Below are 25,899 nucleotides of genomic sequence, written 5' to 3' on the forward strand. Positions count from 1 at the left end.
GGCGCTTCCCCTTCCGGCCGTGCCCGGCTCTGTCAACATGGCAGCGGCGCCGGGCGGGCGGCCGGGCTGCCTCCTCTGGGCTGCAGGTGACGGGCGGGCGGCGCCGGCCCCGCCGGGCTGGGCTGCGGGGCAGAGCGGGGGAGAGCGCTGCGGGGGAGGCGGGCAGCGCGGTGGGGAAGCGCTGGGGGCGTGAGGGGCAGGAGGGAAGGGAGCCTGTCAGCTGGCGGGGTGAGCACCCCGTTGGCTCGGGCATCACTCACGGAGCGCTTTTCCTTTGCCTCGCAGTGGTTGCGCATGTGGTGGCGTCAGGTGCGGGATTTGTGGAGGATCTAGATGAGTCGTAAGTACTGGGGTGTCTTGCCTAATTGCCGAGATAATGTTTGTCTTCTTGTGGGGAAAGTGACTGCAGACTTTGAGTGTAGTGTGCTTGTCAAGAAAGCTACCCTGAAAAGGATTGGCTTACTTGTAGCAGGAAGGACAGAAAGATTGCGGCCTAAATCATCATAGAGCATCCTCTCTTGGAAGGGACCCACAAGAATCATTGAAGTCCAGTTCCTGTCCCTGCACGGGACTCCCCGAGAATAACTCCATCTTCCTGAGAGTGTTGTCCAAACTTTACTTGAGCTCTGTCAGGATTGGTGCTGTGACCACTTCCSTGGGAGTCTSTAACAGTGCCCAGCCACCATCTGAGTGAGCAACCTTTTCCTGATATCCAGCATAAACCTCACCAACACAGCTTCATGCCATTCCCTCGGGTCGTGTCACTGGCTGCCAGAGATCAGTGCCTGCCCCTCTGCTTCCTCTCTTGAGAAATTTGTAAGACTTCCATGAGGTCTCTGCTCAGTCTCACCTATTAAGGAGGTTCAGTTAATGAAGCTGAGGAGCAGTTTAACTTTTCAGCTTTTAAAAAAGCTGTTCATTCAGGTGGTGTTGCCAGAAATGTTCTTGGACTTCTTTGCTCGTTCTTTTTCTTTTTAGTAGGGTAAATATATTGGTGTGTTGGTGCCTGCCCCAAATAAAAGCTGATTGCGTTTAACCAAGTTCTTCCCTAGAGTTCGCTGCATGGCTGCCGTGAGGGGTTGAATCTAAGTGCATTCATGCATGGCYAGAAACGGAAGAGAGAATGAGGCCTGCAGGACTAGTTCATGGCTGCTTGAAGTGCCAGTAATATTCCAGTGTGAAAATGTGCCTTTACAACAGAATTAGTTCTGAGACTGTGCGAAAGTTGAAATGGGTGCTCCAGCCATGAACTTGGTTGTGTGGTGTCACTTTTGGTGTACTGCTTTGCTGTAGCAGTTTGCTAGCTACATAGTTGCTGTTTCCCAAAAAAAATTACCACAAATGGTTTGGTTTTTTTTTTCTTTTTGGTCAGATTAGCCAGTTGATATCAAGTGTTACAAAGCGGCATGATTATTGAAATTGAAAGAGAAGGTATGGAAATAAATAGCTGATAAGGGAGGAGAAGGTGGCATTAGATGACTGCTTTAGGATAAATTTCAGCCAGTTAAAGGCAATGTTTTCATGAGGGTTCAATCCACGATAAATTTCTTCATAGAGCTAAACAGTCAGGAAACCACTGCCATTTTTACAATGTTGCTTGTTAATCGTAAGATCAGATGAGGCGTAGTGGATTTATGGGTGAGARGATGAGAACTTATGGAAGGAGTACTTGGGAGACACAGCAGCATCTCTGGTGTTTGTGAAAAAAAACCAACTGAAGCATGGGAACTGTTTGGACTTGATTTTCAAAGCTGGCTTTTAAAACATGTTCGTATTTTCAAGAACTGAAAATACCTTCACTTAGCCTGTCTGTGCTCCTGCATCATGTGCCTGTGTCATGTTTCCACACATGTGAATTTAAATGTATTTGCTGTTTTAGAGTGAAGAAGTATGATCCTGTTCTCACATAACTTATTTAAAATAACTGATAAAAGAAAATCTGGATTTAGAATACTTGAATTTTTCAACTGCAAAGCTATACAGATTGCCTGTATTTGCAGYTGGGAGTAAGAATTGATGAATTGTTCAGGRCAGGTTTTGTGTTSTTATTTTTTTTTWAWWTTTYTYTWTWTWKMKMWWWKKSRMAWRKKGWGARARRKYMAARAAAACAAWTTAAATTTAATTTAAATTAATATTTAATTTAAACAATTTAAATTTTAATTTAACTTTACTCCAAACCAGGAAGCAATGACTGCTGAAGTTTCAAGTTTTCCATTTTAGAGATGCCTAAACRTTATGGATGTTTTGCTGTTGGTGAAAGCTTTGTGTTCTATTTGAATTTTAGTAGTTTCAAACAATGCTGACTAGTACAAGGCGCAGGTCCCTTTTCTAATCTTAGAGGATACTGGAAAACCAGTAGCAGAGCAGAGCTAACAGGTGCCCAGCTGGGGTGTGAAAAGGATACACAAAATGAGCTGTGGTTCCTCTTGATTTGTGCTGCCCTGATAGCAGATCTGCTGCCTCAGATCAGTAATTATCTTGTGATGTGTATGTACTTGCTCTTGTGTGATAAGAAAGTAGATAAGTAACCTGACTGAAAAAGGAAGTATTTTTCTGTCTGGGGGATGCATTGGTGGCTCATACCTGAATCAGAAACATCAGAAAGTGCAAAAGGGGAGTGAAAAGGGAGAGAGATACATCACCTGTGTTGGTTTAAGGCCCTTGGAATTGTGGCTTTGGTGTTCAGTTTTGGTTCGTGCTAGTTTCTTTTAACTGTTCATGRTTTTAAGTGTGGTGCTTGGTTCAAGTGGAGACTGAGAGAAAATTTGATCATGTAGTTGGGAAGATGTATGTGTTTGAGACAAATAATTTTGTTTCGAGGATGTGCAACTTTTACATCATCTTTCCACCAGATTGTGTCTCTGCCAGCTGACASGATTGCACAGGACATTTTAAAAGAGACACTGAAATTTTGTGCTTGGAAAATGTATTCATAGGGCCTAGAAACATCACCTTCAGAAAATGCTTGACTGCTCATTTGCAGAGAGATTTCTGTTTTTCTTCAGCAGTGTGTTGAACTTTCTTAATATGGTCTAGCAGTTTAATCATTGACATTACCAAAACTAAAGTGAGTTTCAATCGCTGGGGTTTTGTTACACTTCAGATTTTAGTTTCTGTGGAAACTGATTAAATAGGTGCTTGTAAATGAGTAGTACATTTAAATTTATTATTGTATAAACGGCAATAGAGTCTTAGGTCAAAGTTATTAAACTCTATTAGAAAGATCAGCTGCCAAATGTTTCCTTTCTTTCCCTCTTTTCCTTCTCTCTGTTGGCAAGATTGCAGTCTATCTTTCTCAATGCTTGAATGCTCTTTGCAATTTGCCATAACAGTTATACTGTGGCAGAGGAAGGAGAACATTTAATTGTAAATTTTTCTTATGCAAAGTGAAAGTGGTAGTCTAAATTGAAGCATGGCCCAGGATCTTATGATTCAGTAACTGCTTTCTGCCTCTTGCATCATAACCAATTATTTGGCATTTTAATTAGAAGTTAGCTGTTGCTCCGTTAGAGTTCTCAAGAGATGCTGGACTCTCACTGGTTCTTTCATTAGCTCTATAGCATTGAGGGTGGTGCAGTAAATTYTTAGTGAGGTTGTCAATTAAACAATTCTTTGGCTTAAAACTGCTGCTTTCCTTTAGCAGTTCCATGTTAGTCTCTGCAAATACCTTTCCTGCTGCTSTACAGGCATTGCAGCCTTGGTATCCCATCAATAAAAGAGGCTGGAATTTACCAGKGAAATGCTGCAATTCTAAGTTTGAARCACTCARTGCTSTAATYTGATTGTATTAATGWTTTCTGAATTAYTTTTTTCAAACACTAAGCCAACATCAGCATTAGTATTTCTTSAAGACCATTATGGACTATTACAGATTCAACTTTAAATGAAATAATATAAATTCTATCTACTGCTTATGAGCCTTTTATAGGCATGCTGCATATTGGGAATTGATGAGTCGGGCTATAACTTCTGTTAATTGGATCTTAGAGTGCACATCACACACTTATTGCATAATTATATATGAATATTCATCTCCTTTTGCAATAAGAGTGGTGTAGTAAGAATGTTGTGTCATGTATGTTGAAGTGTGTCACTTTAGTCCCAGTTCTCATAACTTTTACGAAACCTGTCTTTTGCAAAAATAAACCTTCAGTTAAAATTCTAGCTTATTTAATTCTCTACTAGAACTAGTTGACTAATGCAGTAATTAATATGATCTTTTAGTGACAACAGTGAAATGTGTAAGCAGCATTTTGGAAGGTACCAAAGAACTTTGATTTATCAAGTTTAGTTTTGTATTAGAGCTTTCAGAATTTAGTGACAGATTTGTAGTTGATAAAACCAGTGAGTCAATTTAAATGCTATTTGTCTAGCCTTAAGATAATTCAGTAGTGCCTGTGTATCTCCGGGYTTTATCAATAACTTGATCATTTTTRTTCCRRTAAGTTGGTTTCTTGGTTGTGTGCAACTTCGATAAAAGTATAAACTCCCTGTAGTAGAACCTTAAAGGAGGTTGAACAAAAATTGCTTTGCATGTTAATATTAAAGAAGATAATTTAGTTAGTTTACATTCAGCAAAGCTAAGATTAGCAATTTAAACCAATGGTCTGAGAGTCTGTGTTAATTGGTATATAAAAATACAACAGCAAATATATTTAATACAACTAAGGCAACTGCAAAATACTTCTTCCCTTTAGATTCCGTAAGCTAATCAAATGTGTTCGCTGTGTTTTGGTGTGTATTTTTATTTCTTGCTGTTTTTCTGTTTTGTTGGGTGGTTTTTTTGTCTTAGGAAATAGTTATAGAAACCCAATTAGCACAGCTGTGTATGTCCTGTGCCAAAARTTAACCACTACTGAAAAATAACCATCTCCTCTGTTTCCCCACCCTCAAAGAAAGAAACAAAACAGAAATCTTGTATCTGTGGATTTATACTAACTTATATGTAGACTTTGACTGTTTCACATATGCAGTTCATTGTTTCATTTTCATATATATAATTTGTTGATTTAATTATTTTCGCTTTCTAGGTTTAAAGAAAACCGTAAAGATGATATTTGGCTTGTAGATGTGAGTATATAGGAATAATGGGAACATCTGCTGGTGGAAATCAAAAGGCTAAATTCATAGTGCTATACTCTGTAGTCAGGCTGCTTCATTGTTTGGAAAATTGTACATGATGCAGAAAAATTTCATGACAGTAATTCTGACAGGATAGATAAGCAATCTGTCTATTGTTCAGKGTGAACCAGGAATAGGCTGAATAGACTGCTGAATAGCCTGCTGAATAGGCTTCAATCTATATTTTGCASTCCCTAAAAAAGGAAAGCAGATTACCTAACACACTCAGGAGGTGATAACCTCTGTTGAGAATTTCACTAATTATATCAGCTGRTTTGTGTTCTAGACTTCTATTAGCACTGAAAGATCAAATATATGAGAGTCTTCTTTTAGTTTTCTAAATTATTTGGAAAGGTTCAGTGGCCCTTATTTCAGGGACAAAGTTATTAAAAAGATTTAGCTTATTTGTGAATAAGGTAGCATTATTTTTCTCACCCAAATATGTACTGTAATTCTCAAAACAGTATTACTCAGATTTGTGATTTTTGAATGGGAAAAACTATATGTGCTGATTTGGAGTTATCAGTAGTGTATAGTAAAACAAATTTCAGCTKTGTTAAATTGTGACCTTGTCTTGTTATACCAAAACATTGATTTCTTCTGCCTATTGACAAATTAATATTCCTGGCTAGATTTTTATGTGATCTTTTAACTTTAAAAAAAAAATGTTCCTGCACAGTCTGTCCTTAAAAAAACAAAACCATATAATAATGCAGCAATTTAATGTATTATTTTCAAACTTGTGCCTTCATATTAAAAGTAGGACTAAATCATAAATGCTGTTTGTCATGCTAACMTTGTAACTAACTTGGAATTTTATGAAGACATATGGACTATTGTGACTGAAAAATAAGTTTTGCTAATGATTTGAGGGTTGATTGTAGAATCAATTTCTACTAATTTCTTTTTTTTTTAATGAAATGTTTTTCTTCTCAGTTTTATGCACCTTGGTGTGGCCACTGCAAGAAACTYGAGCCTGTGTGGAATGAAGTAGGCATAGAAATGAGAAACATGGGTTCTCCAGTAAGAGTTGGGAAGATGGATGCAACTTCCTTTTCTAGTAAGTATGGTTTGTTTAGGRTAATTTCATCACAGCCTCTGTTTTGTTACTGTTTTTTTTTTTCTTGAGGGCGTTCTTCTGTGTCACAGCACAAGTATTCAAACAGTCATTGGAAAAAAAATTGCCTGATTATTTTTCTGTCTAAAAGTGACAATTTGCTGTAGTATGTGTTTTTTATCACATTTGTTTCTGGTTGAATAGAGAATTCTTCCTGACAAATGGAAGGTAATAGCTTTTCAAAGATCTGCTTTTGATACACCTTCTAGAGTACTGTTATATAAGCATTTTGATGTGGTGTGTCTCTTGAGAGCATCCAGTTTTAGTTTCTTTGTATTACTRTTGGAGGAGTGCCTGTGTTCTTGCTTGTACTCGTTTCAGGTAATCRGTCCTGAAGCTGTTACACAAAGCTTGCTGAAATCATTGAATTCATTATATCAGTGATCACTCTTTAGCCAATTTTTTTCCCATGTTTCTCTATAAATTTCTCCTCAAAGAGCCAATGTTTGGCTCTTTCAATGTTTTTTTTTTCTTTTTGCTGATGCATTTTATGTGCACTGCTCTTTTCAGAGAAAACCCTAAACCTTTGGTATTCAGAGAAGTGGTTTGGGTAGACGTGAGAGGATTGTTGAATGCGTAACAGTACTTTCTTTGTGTTTGCATGCTTGTTTACTGTAAATTGACTTAAATCTTCGTTGAACCAGGAAGATATTTAAAAAGGAAGGTATACGGAGAAGTGGGGCCCAAGAGAGATCTATGTGTAATGAAATTTTGTAAATACAAGTAACATTTTTAGTTACTATCCATTAAATCTGATTATGATGGTTTGATGTATTTGCCTAAAACGTTATGCAGAATACCTTTTTTAGTGGTATTCCAGTTTTTCCTGTGCTTAGATATAGGAGAGTTTGGTCTTTTGAAATGAAAATTATTTTGTCTCAGAGAYCAATTTATTGTATATATCTTTTTCTGTAAAACAAATTTGACTTCATGTTTCATCTTAAAGATACTTAATTTCTATAGAAAAGTAAGACTGGAGAATTAGAAGTTTCAAGTTTGTGCAACCTGGTAACTTCAAAATTTGAAATAGATTTCATGGTTCTCTAACTTTCCAGTCAAGTACATAAAATTCTAAATCATATAAATTGTATAAACTTCTACATCATATAAATTGTATAAACTTCTACCCTGAAATATTTGCATCTGTCATCCTGCTGCTAAATTCTTGTATTTTATACCTAGAGTGGAATTGTCACTGTGTTTTTGTTATTTAATCCATTTTAACATATGTAAAAGTTACTAAAAGCAGCAAGGGTCTTCTGTGCCCTGGAAAAGCTTTTCTTTTCAGATTTGCTACTGGTTTTATAAAGAATAGTGTCTGATAAATTTTTTTAAATAGTTTTATACTTTCATTTGGAAAGTGCAAATTTTACATCTGGATATGAAAAGCTCAAGTCAACTCTGCTTAATGTCTTTCCAATCTAAAGATTCTCTGAAATGAAAGTTATTCTGTTTTGAAACTATCTGAAGGAAATGCAGCTGTAATGTGTACATGTCACTATGAAGGAACATGAATGGTTTGCTCCTTGTAGTTTGTGTTCATCATAGGAATATGAAGTAGTGTGAAAGAGCTGAACTTTGTGTCGCTTGTTGTCAGAGAGCTGAGATGGTAGGTGAACGTAGAAATCATCCAATAAAGGTTGCCCCTGATAGCTCTGTGTAATGAGGGTACAGCACTTACTTCAGCAGAGCCGTTGCCTGCTGTGATATCAGTTGAATTTTCAGGGGCTTTAGCCTCAGGAGTCCACTGTGTGTGAGCTGAGTAGAAATACATCACACCTGGGGCTTCCACAACTGATGCTGTTTGCCTATACTGCATTCTTCATATCAAGAAGTGGAGGTGATGATGTAAATACATGACTTCCATGGTGTTGAGAGGATTTTGGTAATCCCCATGGCTGGAGTGTTTAATGAAGGTATTTAAAATTGTCTCTTCTAGTTCTCCTAACCATGCACAAGAGTTGTGCAAGGAGAAATAAACTGTCTACTGATAGCTCTTTTGATTGAATGTTCTAATACACCTTTTAATGCATTGTGGTTCTCTGCAGTAGAGCTGTGAGAGAAAASGATCAGAATCAAATTGATCCTCATATGCATATTAGAACAGTTGTCTTTGGTTAAGATGCCTGTAGGTGAGCTGCTAGTTTTGTTTGTAGTGCTGTGCAGTGAAGTACTGATCCAGGTGAACAGCCTCTTGAAGTGGCAGTTGCTGTGTTCGYAAGTGGAAGGGTGGTTGCAAGTTGTACTTCTCCAATTGATGGGAGCAGTGTATGGTTTTAAACAAATCTGAGGTGGGGGAAAATGTGTTTCAGTTGCCTTTCTTTTCACCTCTTTAGTAAGCAGCATGTAAGTATCTGGTTGCTTAGAAAGTGCTTTTTTCTGGTAAGGTTCATGACAGTAGACATTTACTTRTGTGGAATATGATTTAAAAACTTACACCAACTGCAGTATGATATTGCACTTCTCTTGTTAGCCATTACCGTAGCACAAGAGTAGTTAACTCTCTTCTATGTTTCTTTCAAGCATTAGTATTTACAGCTCTACATCCTTGATGCTTAATTCTTGCCTCTTCTATTTTCAGTCAATTGTATGTGCATGTTCAGTGCATGCTACCTTTTCGTCAAAACAGACCAAGCATGTCTGTCCAGAGGATTCTCATGATTTGGGTTGTGATACATGAATTGGGAGCCTATCCTGGGACCCTGCAGCACCTCTGAAAGAAGTCCAAAATTTAATGATGTAGCTTAATAGCAGCAAGCTTTTCCTTGAAAGCTTGAAAGTAAAATAATTCATTTTCAATTTCAATTTCCTTGAAAGTAAAATAATTCATATTGAGCTAAATGTTTTTTTTTTTTTTTTCATTTGTTTGTGTGGCTTGAATGGTAAACCATGTTTAAAGATTAAGGTAGGAGAGAAAAAAGTCTTGGTTCACTTTGGCATTAATGCATTTTTTTCAGGTATTGCATCTGAATTTGGAGTTCGAGGCTATCCAACAATTAAGCTGTAAGTTGATGCTTCCTGTTGAATTTCTATCAATGATTTCATGACAGAAAATTAAAAATAGCCCTGTCCATTTAAAAGTCTCAAACACATGTAATGTATAGTCYAGTGCAATGTTGAATAAAGACCCAGTAATTTTGAGTATTTTTTACTGTGGTTTTTAGCAGGTTAGTATTATATTAATATTATATTATTATATTTTAATATAATATATTAATATATAATTATTATATAATATTATTATATATTATATTAATATTATATATAATGACAGTATTATGAGTACTGTCATTAAGCAGACAGTATTCATAATACGTTACAATAAGTCTTGTCAAGTTAGTTTTCTCAAAAAGTTAGCAGAGATAAGGATAAGGCAGCTTGATAAGGATAAGCTTTAAGGATGAAGAATWTTTTTGGCATATAGAGGCATTGAAAATTTGGGATATCATTAACTTTCTTTSTTCTGAGCTTCTTGCACCTATATAGATTCAAAGAAAGCTGATTAGAATTGGTAAAGCTTGCTTGAATACTCTGCTRATGCAAGCATGCTACTTCCCCTCTCAGCAGAGTACCACAAGCTGAAGAACACTTCACTGAAGTTTAATACATAAATTTAAAAGGTTTTGCAGATGATTTGATACATTTCAGTTATAAAAAGCATTAAGGAAGTTGATTTGCTTGCCTTTTACAAGGATTAGTCCCTGACTAGTATAAATGTTGAATGCCTGGGGTTTGGTTTGAGTGTGGGGTGTTTTGTCATTTTGRGGGGCTTTTTAATCTGGTCATAAACAAGTGTTCTAAATAATCTGTGTGCTTACAAAGTAATTGATTGTTGTGCACTAGAAAAAAAAAAACAATTGTAAAAGAAGGTTAAGTATTTTGACAAGTCAGTGAATCAGAGACAGTGTGAACAAGCTTTGACTCCACAATTTCACTGTTTTGCATTATGGAGTGTTATATTTTGCTGACCACTTCGTTTATCACTTGCTAAAAAGTGACTAGTAGATGTGAGGATTGAGAAATTTTGTATGTCCAGATGTAATTTACGTGGTTGCTACTGTGTTCTTTTTTTTGTGTTTCCTATTCATCTAGCTTAAAAGGGGACTTGGCATACAACTATAGAGGACCTAGAACCAAAGATGAYATAATTGAGTTTGCTAATAGAGTGGCAGGGTAAGTATACTCTTCTCTGAGACTGGTTCTGGTGACTTAAAACTTACATAGGATTTTGAGGGGAGGCATGGGTTAGATCGGTGATTCTGCAACCAATAAAAGGCATGCTTGTTTACATTGTAGCAGCATTTTTTAGTAATTGAATTCAGTAATTCAAGTAACTTGAATTTCAAATTTCAGTGTACTATTTGAGGAATGTAACATGTTATTTGGTGGGGAGAGGGTGGGAGGGGTGTTCTTTTTTGCTATTTCCTTTTAGTTGAAGAGTAATAAATTGAAAAATCAAATTAATTTGTACTGTGGAATTCAATTTTTTGAAAAACATCACATAAAAGGGCATGATATTTTCTAGTGAGTTTTTATTTATTTGAGTCTTTCAGGTTGCGGAAACTGAGATTTTTCTTTGGTTTTTTTTTTTTCCTTCTCAGACCTCTTATAAGGCCACTTCCTAGTCAGCATCTATTTGATCATGTGCAAAAGAGGCATCGTGTGCTTTTTGTATATGTTGGTGGTGAATCGCCTTTAAAGGTTTGAAGCTTGATTAAATAAAGTTACTTCTTTTGGCTATTAAGGGCGTAACTTAAAAAAATCTTCTAAAATACTTAAGTGCATGCATTTGGGGTTTTTTGCATCTGTTGAAGAGTTTTTGCAATCTTATGCCATATCCATATTTTCTAATTGCCCTTTGAAGATAAGGTATGTCACAAAGCTTTTGTTTGATGCATACAAAAAGTTCTGCAATTAAAAAAACATTGTTTGTATTTTTTCAGGAAAAATACATTGAGGTTGCTTCAGAACTAATAGTTTATACATACTTTTTTTCTGCCTCAGAAGATGTACTGCCAGAGGTGAGCTGATTCCATTCTTCCCGTTTCCCCAGAAATGACATTTTTCTCCTCATCTATGTAAATTTGCTATTTTGATGGCACAAATATGGCGTCTTGATAGATATCTAACTAATTACACTGAAACATGTAATTTTAGAGTCTATATGGGGAAAGAATATATCCCAAATTTCAGTCTGTCATTGCTTTGTTTTGRCCAAATTACTTGTTCAGTCATATTAATAAAATTAATCTGAAGATGTGCAGAACTCAAGGTGGGCCATACAGCCTGCTCAAGAAAGTAGATACTTGGACTTTTAGCCAATGCAAAAGTCTTCTTGCTCCCAGCAGTCCTTTCACCAAACACTTTTAGAGCTAATTAAGGGGTCTGTAGCATGGATTATAACTGATACCCTAGTAATCAGAAGCAAGTGAAGAGGTAAGTTATTTTCATCTTGTACAATACAGCTGATCAAAACATTAGTCTTCAAGGGGATCAGCCCATCTAGTCCACTGGCAGCAGGATTTTATGTAGCGCTTTGGAGGATTCTGTAACAAGGAAATTATTTACAGTTCATCACAAGAGTGGAAAAAATTGATACTACTGAAATTAGTCTAACCATTGTTGCTTACTTACTGTAGCAAAATTAAGAGACTTTCATTTATTATCTCCAAGTGGGACCTAAGTGTGCCCCATGCCTACTAACACATGACTTCGAAATTAGCTGGGGTGAGAACTAGCATAATTTGGGGTTTGGGGGTTTTTTGGGTTTTTTTTAGGCAGCTGCATTTTACAACACCATAAATAGAACTGGCTTCATTATAAATAGTATATTGTTAGTTTTCCAAAAGCCTCATATCAAAAGCCACTTTAATTTAAATATTGCTATTTGCACTTCAGCTCCAGCTGAGCAAGAAAAGTAAATTCAGTTGTACAGTGGAATGAGTGTTAAAAAGGCTGGAAGTCTTTGAGGTTCTGTGATCACACTGATCTAAGCAGTGAGCTTTTCTTTMCCACAGAGGTAATTTCTCACCAGTGTAGTTTAAGGTGAAGTAGTGATGGTATGCACTATTCTATGGAGAGAAGCAAAAATGTTAATAAATTGCTGGTTGTAACGAGCCTTTGCATTACACTGTTCATTGTTAGGCTTTGTTTCATCACCTTAGGTAATATTGTACCAAGCTCTAGGCATCTTTTGCAAGATGTAAGCTTTACACAGATTGATTTGTTCTTCAAAGATGTTAAATTATGTTTTGGAAACTAAGAGAACCAACCATCATCTGGGTCTACCCTCTTGCTTATTCATRTTAGCTATTGTATTATGAACCTACTGCTTTTACATTCGTTTCCAGGACAGTTAATGCAGAATGATGACAGAAGGCATGTCATTTGGAAATGATGTTGTTCTTACCTTTCCAAAACATGTCATCTGAATTGTCTGATTTATGAACATTATTAAACCTAAACTTATGATGCTGTTTTTTCTTAACCACAAATGCTGTTAAAATTTTAACTTGGAATGCTAGCARGCAATAAGTAGATGCAGTATTTTTTCTATGGCAGTTCTGTAAAAGCACAAGCTAAATAAAATTCTTTTGAGTTCCAAGGAGAAAGTTTCAACAGCTTGATTTTTTAGTATGTTGCTGACCAAATAATCATTATATAATTAAATACCATATTTATCATGGTAATACAGGCTTTGGTTGTTTGTCTAAATTAGGTTTGTTTGCAGCCTTGTATGCTGAAGCTGTTTTTTTATATTCCTATCAGTCTGAAGCAGGGGAAATAGCCCAGATTTAGTGGGACATGTTACCAGTGGTWCTATTTTACTCTGCAAAATTGACTGTCCATTTAGCAGAAGTAGCAGTATGACAGGTATGMTGACAACAGCACAAATTGGGAACTGAGACCATGATTGATGAAACCCTCAAGTTACAATTTCCTATCTAAAGTTCATGTCCAACCCATAAACTATTCTTCATGTTACTGCAGATACCAGTAAAAATCCTGTTTCTTTTATGCTTTGTGAGATCTACCTCTCAGAGGTATATTTGTGTTGTGTTACTTCTAATATAYAGAAGTTGGTAWATTTATCTCAGTAAATGTWGACATARAATAYKTAAATGTACTTASAGATTTTCCCTACAAACTACAYRTTTTCAGATTTTTTTGTTTGTTTGAAAATCTTTTTACCTTACATGGATTAATTGAAACCTGACTCTTTCAGTATGTGACATTGCCTGAATTGCCTGCTGTTATGGTCTTCAAAGATGGAACTTACTTTGTTTATGATGGTAAGTAAAAGTGGACATTACCTTAAGACAAGATATTTAAAGCATATATGGAGAAATTGGAGGACTTGGGTTTTTTTGTAATTTTTTGGGGCAATGGGAAGTACCCCCATTTTAGGATAAATACCTCCTTCATGAAGGAAAAGAGAAAAAAATTACTAGTCTTGCGCAACAAAATGCGAGGAATTTGGTTTAGCAATACTGAAGCAGAAGTGATGTTGTTTGCTTTGTGTTTTCAGTAWGATATAGTTTCCAATATTACTGTTTTGCTGGCGTTAGTGTACTTCAAAAGGTTACCTCTTCCCTCACTGTATAAATTCATCATATTCATAGACTATTTTACCTGGCTTGTTTAGGGCGTAGACTGTCTACTGGCCACCCAAAACCAGTAGTATTTTTCAAGACTGCCATTTCTACAATGTGTATATGCAGTGCATAATGCCAGTACACCTGCCACGTCTATAAAAAATGTTTATCTGCAGATCCATAAATGAGTGTTACACTGTACTCAGACCCTGCATTTTAGTACCAGGTACACACACACTTAGTTACCTCACATAGCCTTACAAGCACACCACTTACTTGCAAAAATATCTAAGCTTGACTGAGATTGTTTTAAATGCAAGTTCTCACTTTAAATTGTAAACATATCACTCGGAAAATTATTCTGCAGGTTTGATTTCTGAGATTTAAGTAGTACCATGGCAAAGTATTCCAAGTTGGYCACCAAGGATATTCTTTGTGACCTCACAGAATGGATGTACTTGTCTTCCTCTTCAGTGTGTTTTATCTGCCTCCGGATAAAAATTCACTTTACAGCCTCCTTAATCTGTATATAATTTTTTTATTTCTTTTAGCATTTCTAGAGAAGGAAAGCTTGTCAGACAAACACTTCTTTTGCTTTGTGGCCTGCTTTTTTTTTCCACACCTTTTAAAACAAATGCAAAAGCTCTAATAATTCAGGCTTTTAATATACTTTGTAAAAATTTTACTTTTTCKTAATGTACCAGAAACATTCTAAGTCAAACAAATAATGAAGACACAATTAAGGAAACTGAATAAGATTTTGTGTGTAAATTTAATGACTGGGCAGAAATTTGAAGAGCTCATTAGGTGGAAAAAGTTCTAGAAAAGTGCTCTTCAGTGCTCTGACCTTGTCTGGTGTTTTGGTTTGGTTTTTTTTTCCTCCATATAGCAGGGGAAATGGATGCAGATCCATGGAATGCATTATGCTTGGAATTGCTTGCTACTGTCTTATGGCAGATAATTGTTAACCTGAAATTATTGATACTTCAGTCAATAATTTGCTGTAAATAGGATTTACAGCAAATTATTTATTGTGCATTTACACACATAAAATGTAACATATTTAGAGGTTTTGTCTTTTTTACTTGTGATTTTGATCTAATTGATGGGATGTGTTAGAATTTAATTCTTAATCGGTTAAAACAGCATCCGGAACTAGCCTTCAGTATAACTGATTCTCAGTAATACATGATTATTTGTTCATTTTCATTCACTATGCTGTTAATGCATGTGCTTTTTCTTGATGTTTCTGTTACATTTAAGGACTCTCACAAATACTGCTTTCTGTATTTTTATATCTCTACTTTGTTTGAAACTTGACAACTTATGCACATCCACACCTTTTAAAACAGGGTCTCAAACAGTTACTTTCTGCACCAGGTCACAGCTTCTAATATAGTATGTGTAGCATGATTTGGGAAAAGAAAAATCATTAAATCAACTTTTCATGCTTCTCTATTATACACTTTTTGTTCRACATCTGAAAATAGCTTTAGATGTTTTAAAAATAGAGAGATATTTTCAAAAATGTGTGGTAATTTGTCTCACGAGAATAAAAGGGAAAAAAGGAAAAAAAGTAGTGGTTGCCTCAGTAGTACTGAAGTAGTAAATGTGATGGCCCACCTCTAAAAAAATTTAAACTTTCTTTTTTTTCTTTTTTCCCAGAATATGAAGATGGTGATTTGTCATCCTGGATAAATAGAGAAAGATTTCAAGGTTACCTTCAYGTAGATGGCTTTACACTGTATGAACTTGGAGATACAGGTGAGATGATGGTGCTATTAAACTCCATTGACACCATTTATTAAAAAGTAAGAAAAATTAAAAGGGTACCAAGAACATGTTTTAAAACTTCAGAAATTAATTAATAGTGGCAGTCTTCTGTTATGTTAGTCAGACCTGGCTGTGGCTTCATCCACAGCCTACACTAGTCATTTCCTCACAATATAAAACTTAGTATGTCTAATCCTGTAGTAGTCACAAAAATTAGTAGGATTTTTAATTTAAGAGCATCTTAGGTTTTGCATAAGTTGCGTATTAACTCTTGGAACATATTCAAGGAATTTTAGAAATATCATGGAGGGATATGYTCAGATATATCTAGTGGATTTAGATATCTTTCAAATAGATACGGCAAGGAAGGGAGAGGAGCATGTACTGAAGTCAACTTGTTCCACAAAAGTTCAGCTTCTCTCTAGCAAAAGTTCTTCAGGCCAAATGAAAATTTTGCAGCCAGGTGACTTCTGGAATAGGCAAGTGACTTGTACTGCTCTTAAGGTATACACACTCTGAGRTATCAGAAAAAATATGTAAGTGTTGATTTTTCCAGGCCAGAACATCTTTATCATCTGTAGTCCATTTCAAAATACTTGCATTCAGTCAACACTCAKCTTTCTCAGGTTTTCAAGAATATGRAGCATTTATGTTCTTACATGTTTACAAAGCTAATATTGTTACACTTACATTTTAAACGGTTGTTTACAGAAATGCTGTTGCAAGTTGTTTAAATGTAGCATATTTCCTCCTATTACATTTTTTCTAACAATTCCTGAAATTAAAAAAAGAAGAAGACTTTATTACTACAATGAAGAAGTCATCACTTACTTTAAAGAACTTTATGTATAAATACGTAGTACCTGGAATTGATTTGAGTCATCTTTTTCAGTCTAAAAGGTAGTTAGCTGTCTCCAAGTATATTCATTAGGTGGCGTCTTAGGGTGGAAAGAAATGGGGAAAAGTGARAATTGAGGTACGGATGAAGTGGGATGGGGAGAAGCTACTGCTGTGTCACAGGGAAGCCTGGGAATGAATCACAGTTCTTGTCCTGAATACACTTCAGTATTGCTTGAACAAGAGTGCCAGTAAATTTTTCAAATTTTTTTTTCCATAATGCACAACATTCTCAATTGTGTGGAAAAAAAGTCATTACAAAATCCATACAGTAGTGATTTAATAACTTAGAATCAGTTTGTAATTGCTGCTATGTAATAAAGGTCTCCATAGCCTCATATTTAGGTATATACAAACATGCAGCTTGAATAAAATTCTAATTTTTATCTSTGCTTTCTCCCTTTTAACTTCTTTCTATAGACAAGCATTTCATAGAATGCTAATAGTGTGGCATTAAGCCTCATCTTAGTTTATTTTCAGTAGCTTTATGAAAACCACAGCTTGGTCAGCTTGAAGAGGTTCTTTGGCTACGAGGCTGGTTTATACTTAAAAACTAATTCCTGTGCCTGAAGGGTACTTGATTGTCTAAGCTGATGTATTTCCCATCGGAGAATGTGTGTTTCTTTTTAAATGGTTTCAAGAATTTTATTCCTTATTTTAGGAAAGCTTGTGGCTATTGCAGTCATTGATGATAAAAACTCTTCAGTGGAACATACCAGGTACAGAATTGATGTATTGGTAACACTATGGGAGAAAAGTGCTGGTGTGACATRGGGAAGCTTGGAAATTTCTTAAATATTAAGTAATGTAGATTAAATGAGTGGGTTTAACTTGCAAATGCTCTTTTATTTCTGACTTAGTGTACTAAGTTAGAATTTAGTTACTTAAATTATACTCTGTTGAAGCACATGTGAGTTCAGTGAGATTGTGGGAGTTCCTGTATCACACTTCGGCCATTTGTAAATAAGATCACAGGGGCAAATGGTGATCTCATAGCTTTTAAAAGCTACTGTGTCACCTTTTAAACATAAACAAGAGTGCTTGAGTTCAGATGACTTTGAGATGAACTCAGTGAGTTTAAACAAATGACTGTACTTCAGCTCAYTCATATGACAAGTTAGAGATGCTTACATATTAGTCGTCTGTGGAACTTTRAAGAAAGGATGTTTTCGCTGGGGTTGGAGTTTGCTGAAGAGACTGAGAAGAACAAGACATTGCCTTGTCCCTTTCTTGCATACACAGACTAAAAAATACTGTTCAAGTATTGTGTATGCTGTTTTCAACCTTTAGGAATTAAGCAAGATGAACAAGGTGGTTTTTATTAGTCCTTATTGCTGATGAGGAACAAATTACGGTTTACTGGGGAAATCTTAATGTTTATTGTTTGTATTTAGAWAGTTTATGCTGGATTATCAATGCCAATTTTTTTTCCCTTCCAGACTAAAGACTATTATTCAGGAAGTTGCTAGAGATTATCGTGATCATTTTCACAGGTATTCTGATGTCTTAACTGAACCTCTGCATTAATCTTTCTAAAATAGCAGTCACTTGTTTTTTTCTATGTGAATAATATTACAGTGCCTGCTTTTATATTTGTATACTGATATTTAATGGGACCACTAACTAACTGTGTTTCATCATGCTGTCTTCTAGATTATCTCTTTTTTTGAATTACATTGCTGAGTGTGTGCTCACATTTTCAGTTATAGGAAAAACATTTAAGAAAGAACTTTTGGTGAAACCCACTATTGTGTTTTTCAACATTTAATTTTTAACCTCTTCTCTTACAGAGATTTCCAGTTTGGCCATATGGATGGAAATGATTACATTAACAGTTTACTAATGGAGTAAGTAAATTCTTATTGGAATATTCTTTCTTCCATTGTGTTTGTGGCCAGGTATATTTAATTGAAAGTAATCTTATGAAAAACTCTTGGCTTTAATGGCTTAAAAAAAATAATTGCTGTTGTCAGAATTCAGCCTGTAACATAGTATTGGTTGKTCATTAAATTAAACTGTATAAATGTAGAATTTAATGTTAGCTGTTTGTACTGATAATGCTGATTGACAGAACCTTACCTTTTAGGTCTAGTTTGTTAATAAGTGTTAGAACTTTTGTTCTTGATGTATCTTTAAGACAAATATAGAAATGCATTTCTGCAGAGAAGCATAAAATGCTTGGAAGATGCTGACTGCATTTGATATGTACATGGTACATTTTGAAATGTGTAAATGGTTTAACAAGATGCTTGACAKTTGCCCTAATTATCATCCTTTTCTAAAAAATGCATAATTAGAGAGTTGAGTTGCTTGGTATTTGTAGTTAACTACTTGTTCTCCTTTGGCCTTTGGAGTTCTRAAAGAAAGAGAAACCAGGGGTCAGTATGTTAATTCTGTAAATTTTCCAAATCTCTTTCTCAGGGATCAAAATATTAATTAAGCATGTGTTCGTACCTCTAAAAATTCTAGGAGGACCTAGAAGGCACAAAGTCTGTATTTTCTGTAGTGTATCTGTAGATCAGCACCTGAATACAATTAATTTGAAAACAACTGTCAGTTAAAATTAAGTGATGTGATTGAGCTAGTGCTTTAAATTGCTAAAAGTGAGACCTTCTTTACTTCCTTAATTGCTTCTCTTGTGCAGGCTTTKATGTCTGTCTGCTGAGCTGTTTCATCCTGTTTATCTGGCAGAAAAATGTTGGGTTTTTTTGTCTGGGCAAGTAGGAAAGATATTTTGCTGATTGAACAATGTAGTYCCTTTTACTTCTACTGCAAAGAAATAGGGGAGGGAGATGAGATTCCTGGGAGGAAGGAAATGAAGGGAAAGAAGACCGAACTGCCACTTGGAGTGTTAGTAATCTAATGGCAAGGTCTGTTCAGCTGGATTGTTTAACTAAATATGCAAAATGCCTGATTTTATAATTTGTATTATATGGGAAGTTGTTCAAGTACTCATTGGCTTTTAATTATTTTCTAAACCAAGTGTATACATTCCAAGCATAAGTAGGAAGTTGCAAAAGAGAGCAGCAAATTATGTTCAGTGTTAAAAGTAGCAGCTCTTCATGTGGCTATATAAATAATTTCAATAAAAAAAAATTGTTGCAACTGCTTTGGTTTGTCACCAGATGGCAGCAAGTGGAAACAGAAAAAATATGAACAGTGAGAAATTTTATCATAGAACAGATTTTTTTACAGTGCCAGAAGCACATAGGAACAAATCCTGTTTTCTTCACAAAGGACGAAATAGGGTACGATTTCTGGTGATAGAATTAGTAGACCCTGACAGAAGTACATTTACTAACTTGGCTGTAGCTCCACTAGTAGACACTATAACTCTTCTGTCTCTTCAGATGTGTATGAACATGCTTTTGTTGGATTAGAAATGGTATGTTTAAAACCATACACAAAAGCTGTAGAAAATAAGACTATTACATATTCTAATTAAAATACATAATGTTACTTAAAATTTTRCTTTAAAATGTTTTTCATTTTTTTRCTTAAAGCAAAAATACAGCTTTYTGTAAGATAAGGTGTATAGTATCACTGGGAATGTCAATTATAGGTGTATAGGATATACAATCTGTATATGGAGGTTATCATTCAGCTGCTCTACAACCARCTCCAAGAACATCAGTTACTAGAGTGTTAAATGCAATAGAAATACTGGATCTAATTAATTAAAACTTTTTCTGTTTTGGCTGGGATGATATTTTGGCAGAAATCGATAACTTGTTACCAGTTGCTTGCAAAAATCACCTAATTTGGTTTGAGTGCCTTCTACTTAGATTTCTTTTTTGTGTCTAATAAGAAAAGAATAAAAATTTCAAGGGAAAATGTATTTTGAGACTCTTATGTTGCAGGTTGCCTCTGTGTACAAAGTTTTGTTGTTTGGTTGTTTTTTGTGAAGTTTCATTTAAAGGATGYGATTATTTTATTATCCCTGTAACTGCCCTTATGTCTTTTGAAGTGCCACCATGCTTTCAATTTAAATACTGGGCAGAGTCTGCATCTTAAAGTATTCAGCTTTCTAGAAGCTCAGAAAATTGTCATATATAAGTATTAAACTTTTTTCACTTTTAGGTTTGTATTTGAACTAAAATCAAAACCAAAAACTCCACCTAAAATGTGAGAAAAAATTTCAGTGACTTCAGAGAAAAATGGCCATCTTGAGTAAATAAACCAGTATTTTCCATAAATTAATTATTATTAATTAATAACCATAGATAAGACTGAAGTCATCATCAATATTGCATGGATTACAAATGTGCATGGATGGGACACTATTAGACGAAGGTGGAAATGTAGAAAAACAAGGTTTGCAATGCTTCTGCTGTGAAGGCAGTATTTGAATTCATTACTGACAAAATTGTAGAAAATTTGCAAAGTCTACAGGAGATTTTTAGTCTTACTTAAAGTATTTAAATCTTTCTTGTCAAACAGTACTTTTGCAGTATGAAAATTTCCTAAACCTGRTCTAATTTTGAATTTAGTGCTACAATGAACAGAAGATTAAACTGGTTTATGTCCAGAGATAAAAATGTTAGAAATTATATTTTTTTCTTTCCAGTTGTGGAATATTGCACATGTACATGAAGGTAAACTACTGAGTAATAATGCTTTMAAAATTCAGTTGCTTATATGCCGTATCTAAAAGAGCTGTAGAAAAACTTTGCTTGCTATGGGTTATTCTTTTGACTTGACCGGCAGAGGTTGGTTGATAAAGGTGATCAGTTAGACCATGGTTATGAAGGATTAAATTTTTGAGTTGCACTTTTGCCTTTGTGGACTAAAGCACTTGATGCATTTCGTATACAAGGCTACTAGCCGTGATTTCTTACTATTTGGAAAGTCATAAGGTACCTGATTTGCAGTTCCTCTGGGTATGTAAAAATGTTGTAAGTTTCAGTAGTATCACTGACACTGATGTGAAGGAAAGAAATGTTAATGAGAAACATGCCCAGGTGATGCCATACCATTCAGGTGATTATCTTCCCCCTTCTCTCTTGCTTTTAAGGAATTACTATAAAGAGCACACATGAAGAGAAKATTAATGGATTCCCTTTTGAAATWATGTAGGGATTACTTGAATTGCGATATTTTATATGGTTGTTCTTTAAATATATAAACGGTCTGTTTTATGTTTACAGTGACTTGACAATCCCTACTATTGTTGTATTGAATACCTCCAATCAGCAATATTTTCTACCAGATAGGCACATTGAGAGCACTGAAGACATGGTTCAGTTTATTAACAATATCCTGGATGGTACAGCTGAAGTAAGTCTTCATTGTGACTTGGAATATATTGYTTGGTGTTTATTTCCTTAGATGCTAAAGTAAGGAAAAAAATTGGTTACTCTGATTGTTATGCATGTGTTTTATCTTCCTGTTCTATCTGTCTTGGGTGCTGTCACTGAATACGTGATTGTAAATTCTGGAGTCGTGCTGTTGCATGTTGTACAAAGCAAGCTTTCTTTTATTTATAGCATAATGTTTGCTGGCTTCTTTTGATATTTCTTTTACTGGTGCATTGGTAAATTGAGAGATTTTTATTCATTATCTGGTTTACATTAGATGCATTTGTTTAAAATTTTGAATTATAGAGCATAATTCAAGCCCACCCTTTCTTTTGGATGGTAAATTAATAAATCAAATAGTTGGATGAATTTTAAGTTCAGATTCAAAATGCGGTGTTGTACTTGCTTTGAATATTAGAAATGGACACAGGCTTAYTCTGCTCTGCTCTAAAACTAAAAAAGTTTGTTCAAACAACAAAGTTAATAAATCCATCTGAAATTGATGACTTGGATAATTTTTGAGTGTTTATTCCCTCAGTGTACTGTCAATTGCACAGAAGGCTATGTTGTGTGGATGAAGAAAGAGGTCATGGAGCAGAACTCTCATTTGTGCTTTTGCGGAGAGAAGGCTTTGGCACGAAGTGGAGCAGCACTAACAAATAATTTGGCTGCTTCCTGGGAGAARCCTGCTCTTGGTTTAGCCCCAGTTCACTGCATATTGAATGCTTCCTGTGTTAGCTGAATCCCATTTTACATTACACCAGCAGTTTTAGGTCATTGTGTAGTAATGGCAAATAATGTAGAAGATATTTGTCACATGGGGTACTTTGGTTTATTTATTCTGACAGGTTGATGTAGAACATGATATAGAAGGATTTATGTGCTGTTCAGGACTTTACTGGCCATGCTTCCAGTTGCAGTGTGAGGGGGTATTGCTATGACTTCCTTGGTGATTCTTTGTTCTTGAGTTCTCACTTTTTAAATGATTTTTTTAAGTGCATTGATTTATGTTTTCAACATCTCTTAGACCCTGTTTTATGTATCTTTCTGGTTGAAACAACAAATGCAATTGGTCTGATTTTTTTTAATTGGATGAAATTAATTTGTGATTCCTTGTGTTTGTTGCCATGGTGTCACTTAGTTCTATCTTTTGTGTGCAGTGTCTCAGCAAGAATGATTAAAGGTCAGTCTAAATTCACATCTCTGTACAATACAAAAATACAGGATGTGTCTTAATTTCAGTTGTCTTCAGTACAAAATGGTACTGCTTTGGCTACATTCTCTGCCCAAGAAATTGTGCAGCTGTTGAGGAATGAGAGTCTTCAAAGTATGCTGTTAAACAACTAATAGGATGCAGACTTTCTGAAATTCAGAGAAATTTTCAAGAAGYTTGATATTCCCCCTTCTCTTCCTTGAGAAGTGTTCGATTATTCACCTGGACTTTATTGTTACTCTGTAAGACCCTATTACCTTTTGTGTTACCTTTTGTGAATCTTGTCTCATCTTTGTGGACTTTGTTGCTATTTGAGGGGTTTTGGTCAGATCAGGTGGTGATCAGTTGACTTCCAAATACGAGTTTGTTTGTTTCTCTGGCTACTCAAGACAGRTGAAAAGTCATCCTGTTCAGCAGACCGGCTGCCTTCTGATTCATGTAGTTATTTTGAACATGGCTCAGTTAGGGGCCAGTGTACATGGCTCAGTGTAGGCATAGTCTGTCAGTGCTTGACACAAGTGTTACTTGTTGCACCTTCCTTTCTTCTCTGCTTAGTTCTTAGAATTTTTGAACTGTGCTGTCATAATCCATAAATGGATGTTCAGCAGCTTCAGGAAAGTTCAGAAGAGCTCTGCAGTTTCATCATCATTGCATCAGGACAGTTGCTAGTTTTTGTGATTCTTTATGGTAAGAGAGTGAGTGCCAGCCCACTGTGCAAGCTGGCACTGATTGTTTAAAACAATTCTGAGAGATTTTTTTCATGAGATTTTCATGAGAATAATCTTTATCCAAGCTTGGCAAGTTGGAGTGTGTGGGCATCGTGAGATGTAAGAATAAATACTTTTCATTTCCTTCTAAAGGGACTTAAGATTGCAAGGTCTGAAGAATGAACTTTTGGAATCATAACTGAAAAGTGTCAGCAGTTTTGACATGGTTCCATTTGAAATTTCAGGCACAAGGTGGTGATGGACTTCTGCAACGAATCAAGAGAATAATCTATGATGCCAAGTCTACTATAGTGGTAAGTTTTATTTTTCATTGAATTAGATGRTGCCTGTGTCAATCAGGATACAAATACTTTCAGAGGTTTCAAAAAAAATTTTATATGAGTTATTTTATATTGTATATACTGTGTATATGTTATAGGYATATGTGTATTAGTTTTGAGCCAAATGAACTTCTTAATTTAAAATTTTAATAATATATGTGATAAATATTCARTAAGTCTTAGTTTCTTTACTTTCACTGCTTTTCTGTATGCCTGACATGTATTTTATGGGACAGAACAGAGAGAATTCAGAATCCTTTCCTTGACCCTTTGACATCCTTTCCTGAAACTGGTACCACTTCAATGTTCTGATGAATGTTACATTTAATTAAAGTTAGAGCTTAAGGGGGTTAATACCATGCTTTGTGTAGCTTTAAAGCAAACATTTTTATCATCTTTCTCATAGGCTAATTATGCTTAACAAAGTTTTGTTGGGAAGATGTACATAAATCCATTTCTTCACTTGTGCTACACAAGCAAATAAGCCTGTGCTGTGAATTTAAATTAAAACTCATCTGTTTCTCAATTAGTTTCTTCCAAACTTCTGTGAAAGTGCAGTATTTAGAAACCAGTTTCTGAAACAATGAGTCGTTCTTCCTGTGCCATTAAGCTTCTACTCAACAGGAAGCTCTCTAGTAGCAGAATGTTTCTGCAGACTAATTTTTGAGAACGAGACATAAAGTAAGAGATGCAACTTTTTTCTTCAAAATGCATCTTGGAACAATTGTTTCTAAAGCTTCAAAGAAGGAATAGGATATGCAGTTGGCATGCTAGCATTAACTATCCCAATGCAATATTGTAATATTTGAACTTGTATGTAATTTTTAATGAACTTAATAGTACAAATTGTTGAARTTGAGGACTCCTTGTCATTTTTGCAGAAGAAACCAAACGAACCAACCAAATTAAAAAAAAACAAAGCAGCAACAACAATAAAAAAAAACCCAAACCAAACAAGTAGAAAAACCAAAATAACCCATCCATTAGGATGAGAGAACACAGTCTTAAGCTGTGCCAGAAGAAGTTTAGGTTGGGCATTAGAAAGAAGTTCTTGACAGAAGGGGTGATTGTGCATTGGAATGGGCTGCCCAGGGAGGTGSTKGGRTCACCATCCCTGGAGGTTTTCARTAAAARACTGRATGTGGCACTTGATGCCGTRGTSTTGGTGGTGGTGTTATGTCACMGGTTGGACTTGATGATCCCAAAGGTCTTTTCCAACCTAGTTGATTCTGTGATTCCYTYTAAAAAACACTGATTCTCATTTTGGATATTTTTTTGAGTGATAAGAGAAGTAATGCAATATATGTAGTCACTGAAAGTGATTGTTACTTTCTGTTTCAACAGTCTGTGTTCAAGAGTTCACCACTGTTGGGATGCTTTCTCTTTGGGCTGCCTTTGGGGGTCATCAGCATCATGTGTTAYGGAATCTGCACAGCTGATACAGAGGGAGAGGTATTTGAGCATGAGGGAGCTAAAAAGGAAAGTGGTGAACGCGAGCTCACAGATGAAGGCAGTGAGGAAGAGCAAGAGGAGGAAAAGAATGGAAAATACACAGAACTTTCAGATGGAGAGCTTAAACAGAAAGACATAATGGAAAAGAAAAAAGACTAACTTGTTTAGCAAGAGAATTCTCTAGAATTTCCAAATAGACTTATTTATTGGAGGTTGTCATTTATTGATTATCCTCATGAAAGAAGACCGTGTTAYCTGCATTATGGTAATTTTGACTTGCATGTATTTTCTCAGAAATTGGCAGAAAAAAATTGGATGTTCTCTTAATTGTCCTTAAGACAATTAATTGTTAGTAGATTAACAAAGAGCAATTTAAGCTGAAGAAA

The 25,899-nt window shown here is 35.3% G+C and overlaps 1 protein-coding gene across 1 annotated transcript; it reads left to right on the plus strand.

Annotated features, from left to right (window-relative positions):
• On the plus strand, positions 1-25,843 carry TMX3 (thioredoxin related transmembrane protein 3). Its single transcript, XM_057385363.1, has 16 exons — positions 1-86; positions 286-340; positions 5,031-5,070; positions 6,058-6,181; positions 9,196-9,241; positions 10,331-10,411; positions 10,840-10,939; positions 11,182-11,259; positions 13,464-13,530; positions 15,499-15,597; positions 17,165-17,222; positions 17,943-17,996; positions 18,294-18,350; positions 21,651-21,780; positions 23,966-24,034; positions 25,406-25,843. The coding sequence occupies exons 1-16, from the start codon at positions 38-40 to the stop codon at positions 25,670-25,672; spliced, it is 1,374 nt and encodes a 457-aa protein (XP_057241346.1). The 5' UTR covers positions 1-37; the 3' UTR covers positions 25,673-25,843.
• Positions 25,844-25,899: the final 56 nt, after the last annotated feature.

Source organism: Malurus melanocephalus, unplaced genomic scaffold (genome assembly GCF_030028575.1).
Source record: "Malurus melanocephalus ecotype Western Australia unplaced genomic scaffold, MMel_1.1 scaffold_817, whole genome shotgun sequence".
NCBI classification, from domain to species: domain Eukaryota; kingdom Metazoa; phylum Chordata; class Aves; order Passeriformes; family Maluridae; genus Malurus; species Malurus melanocephalus.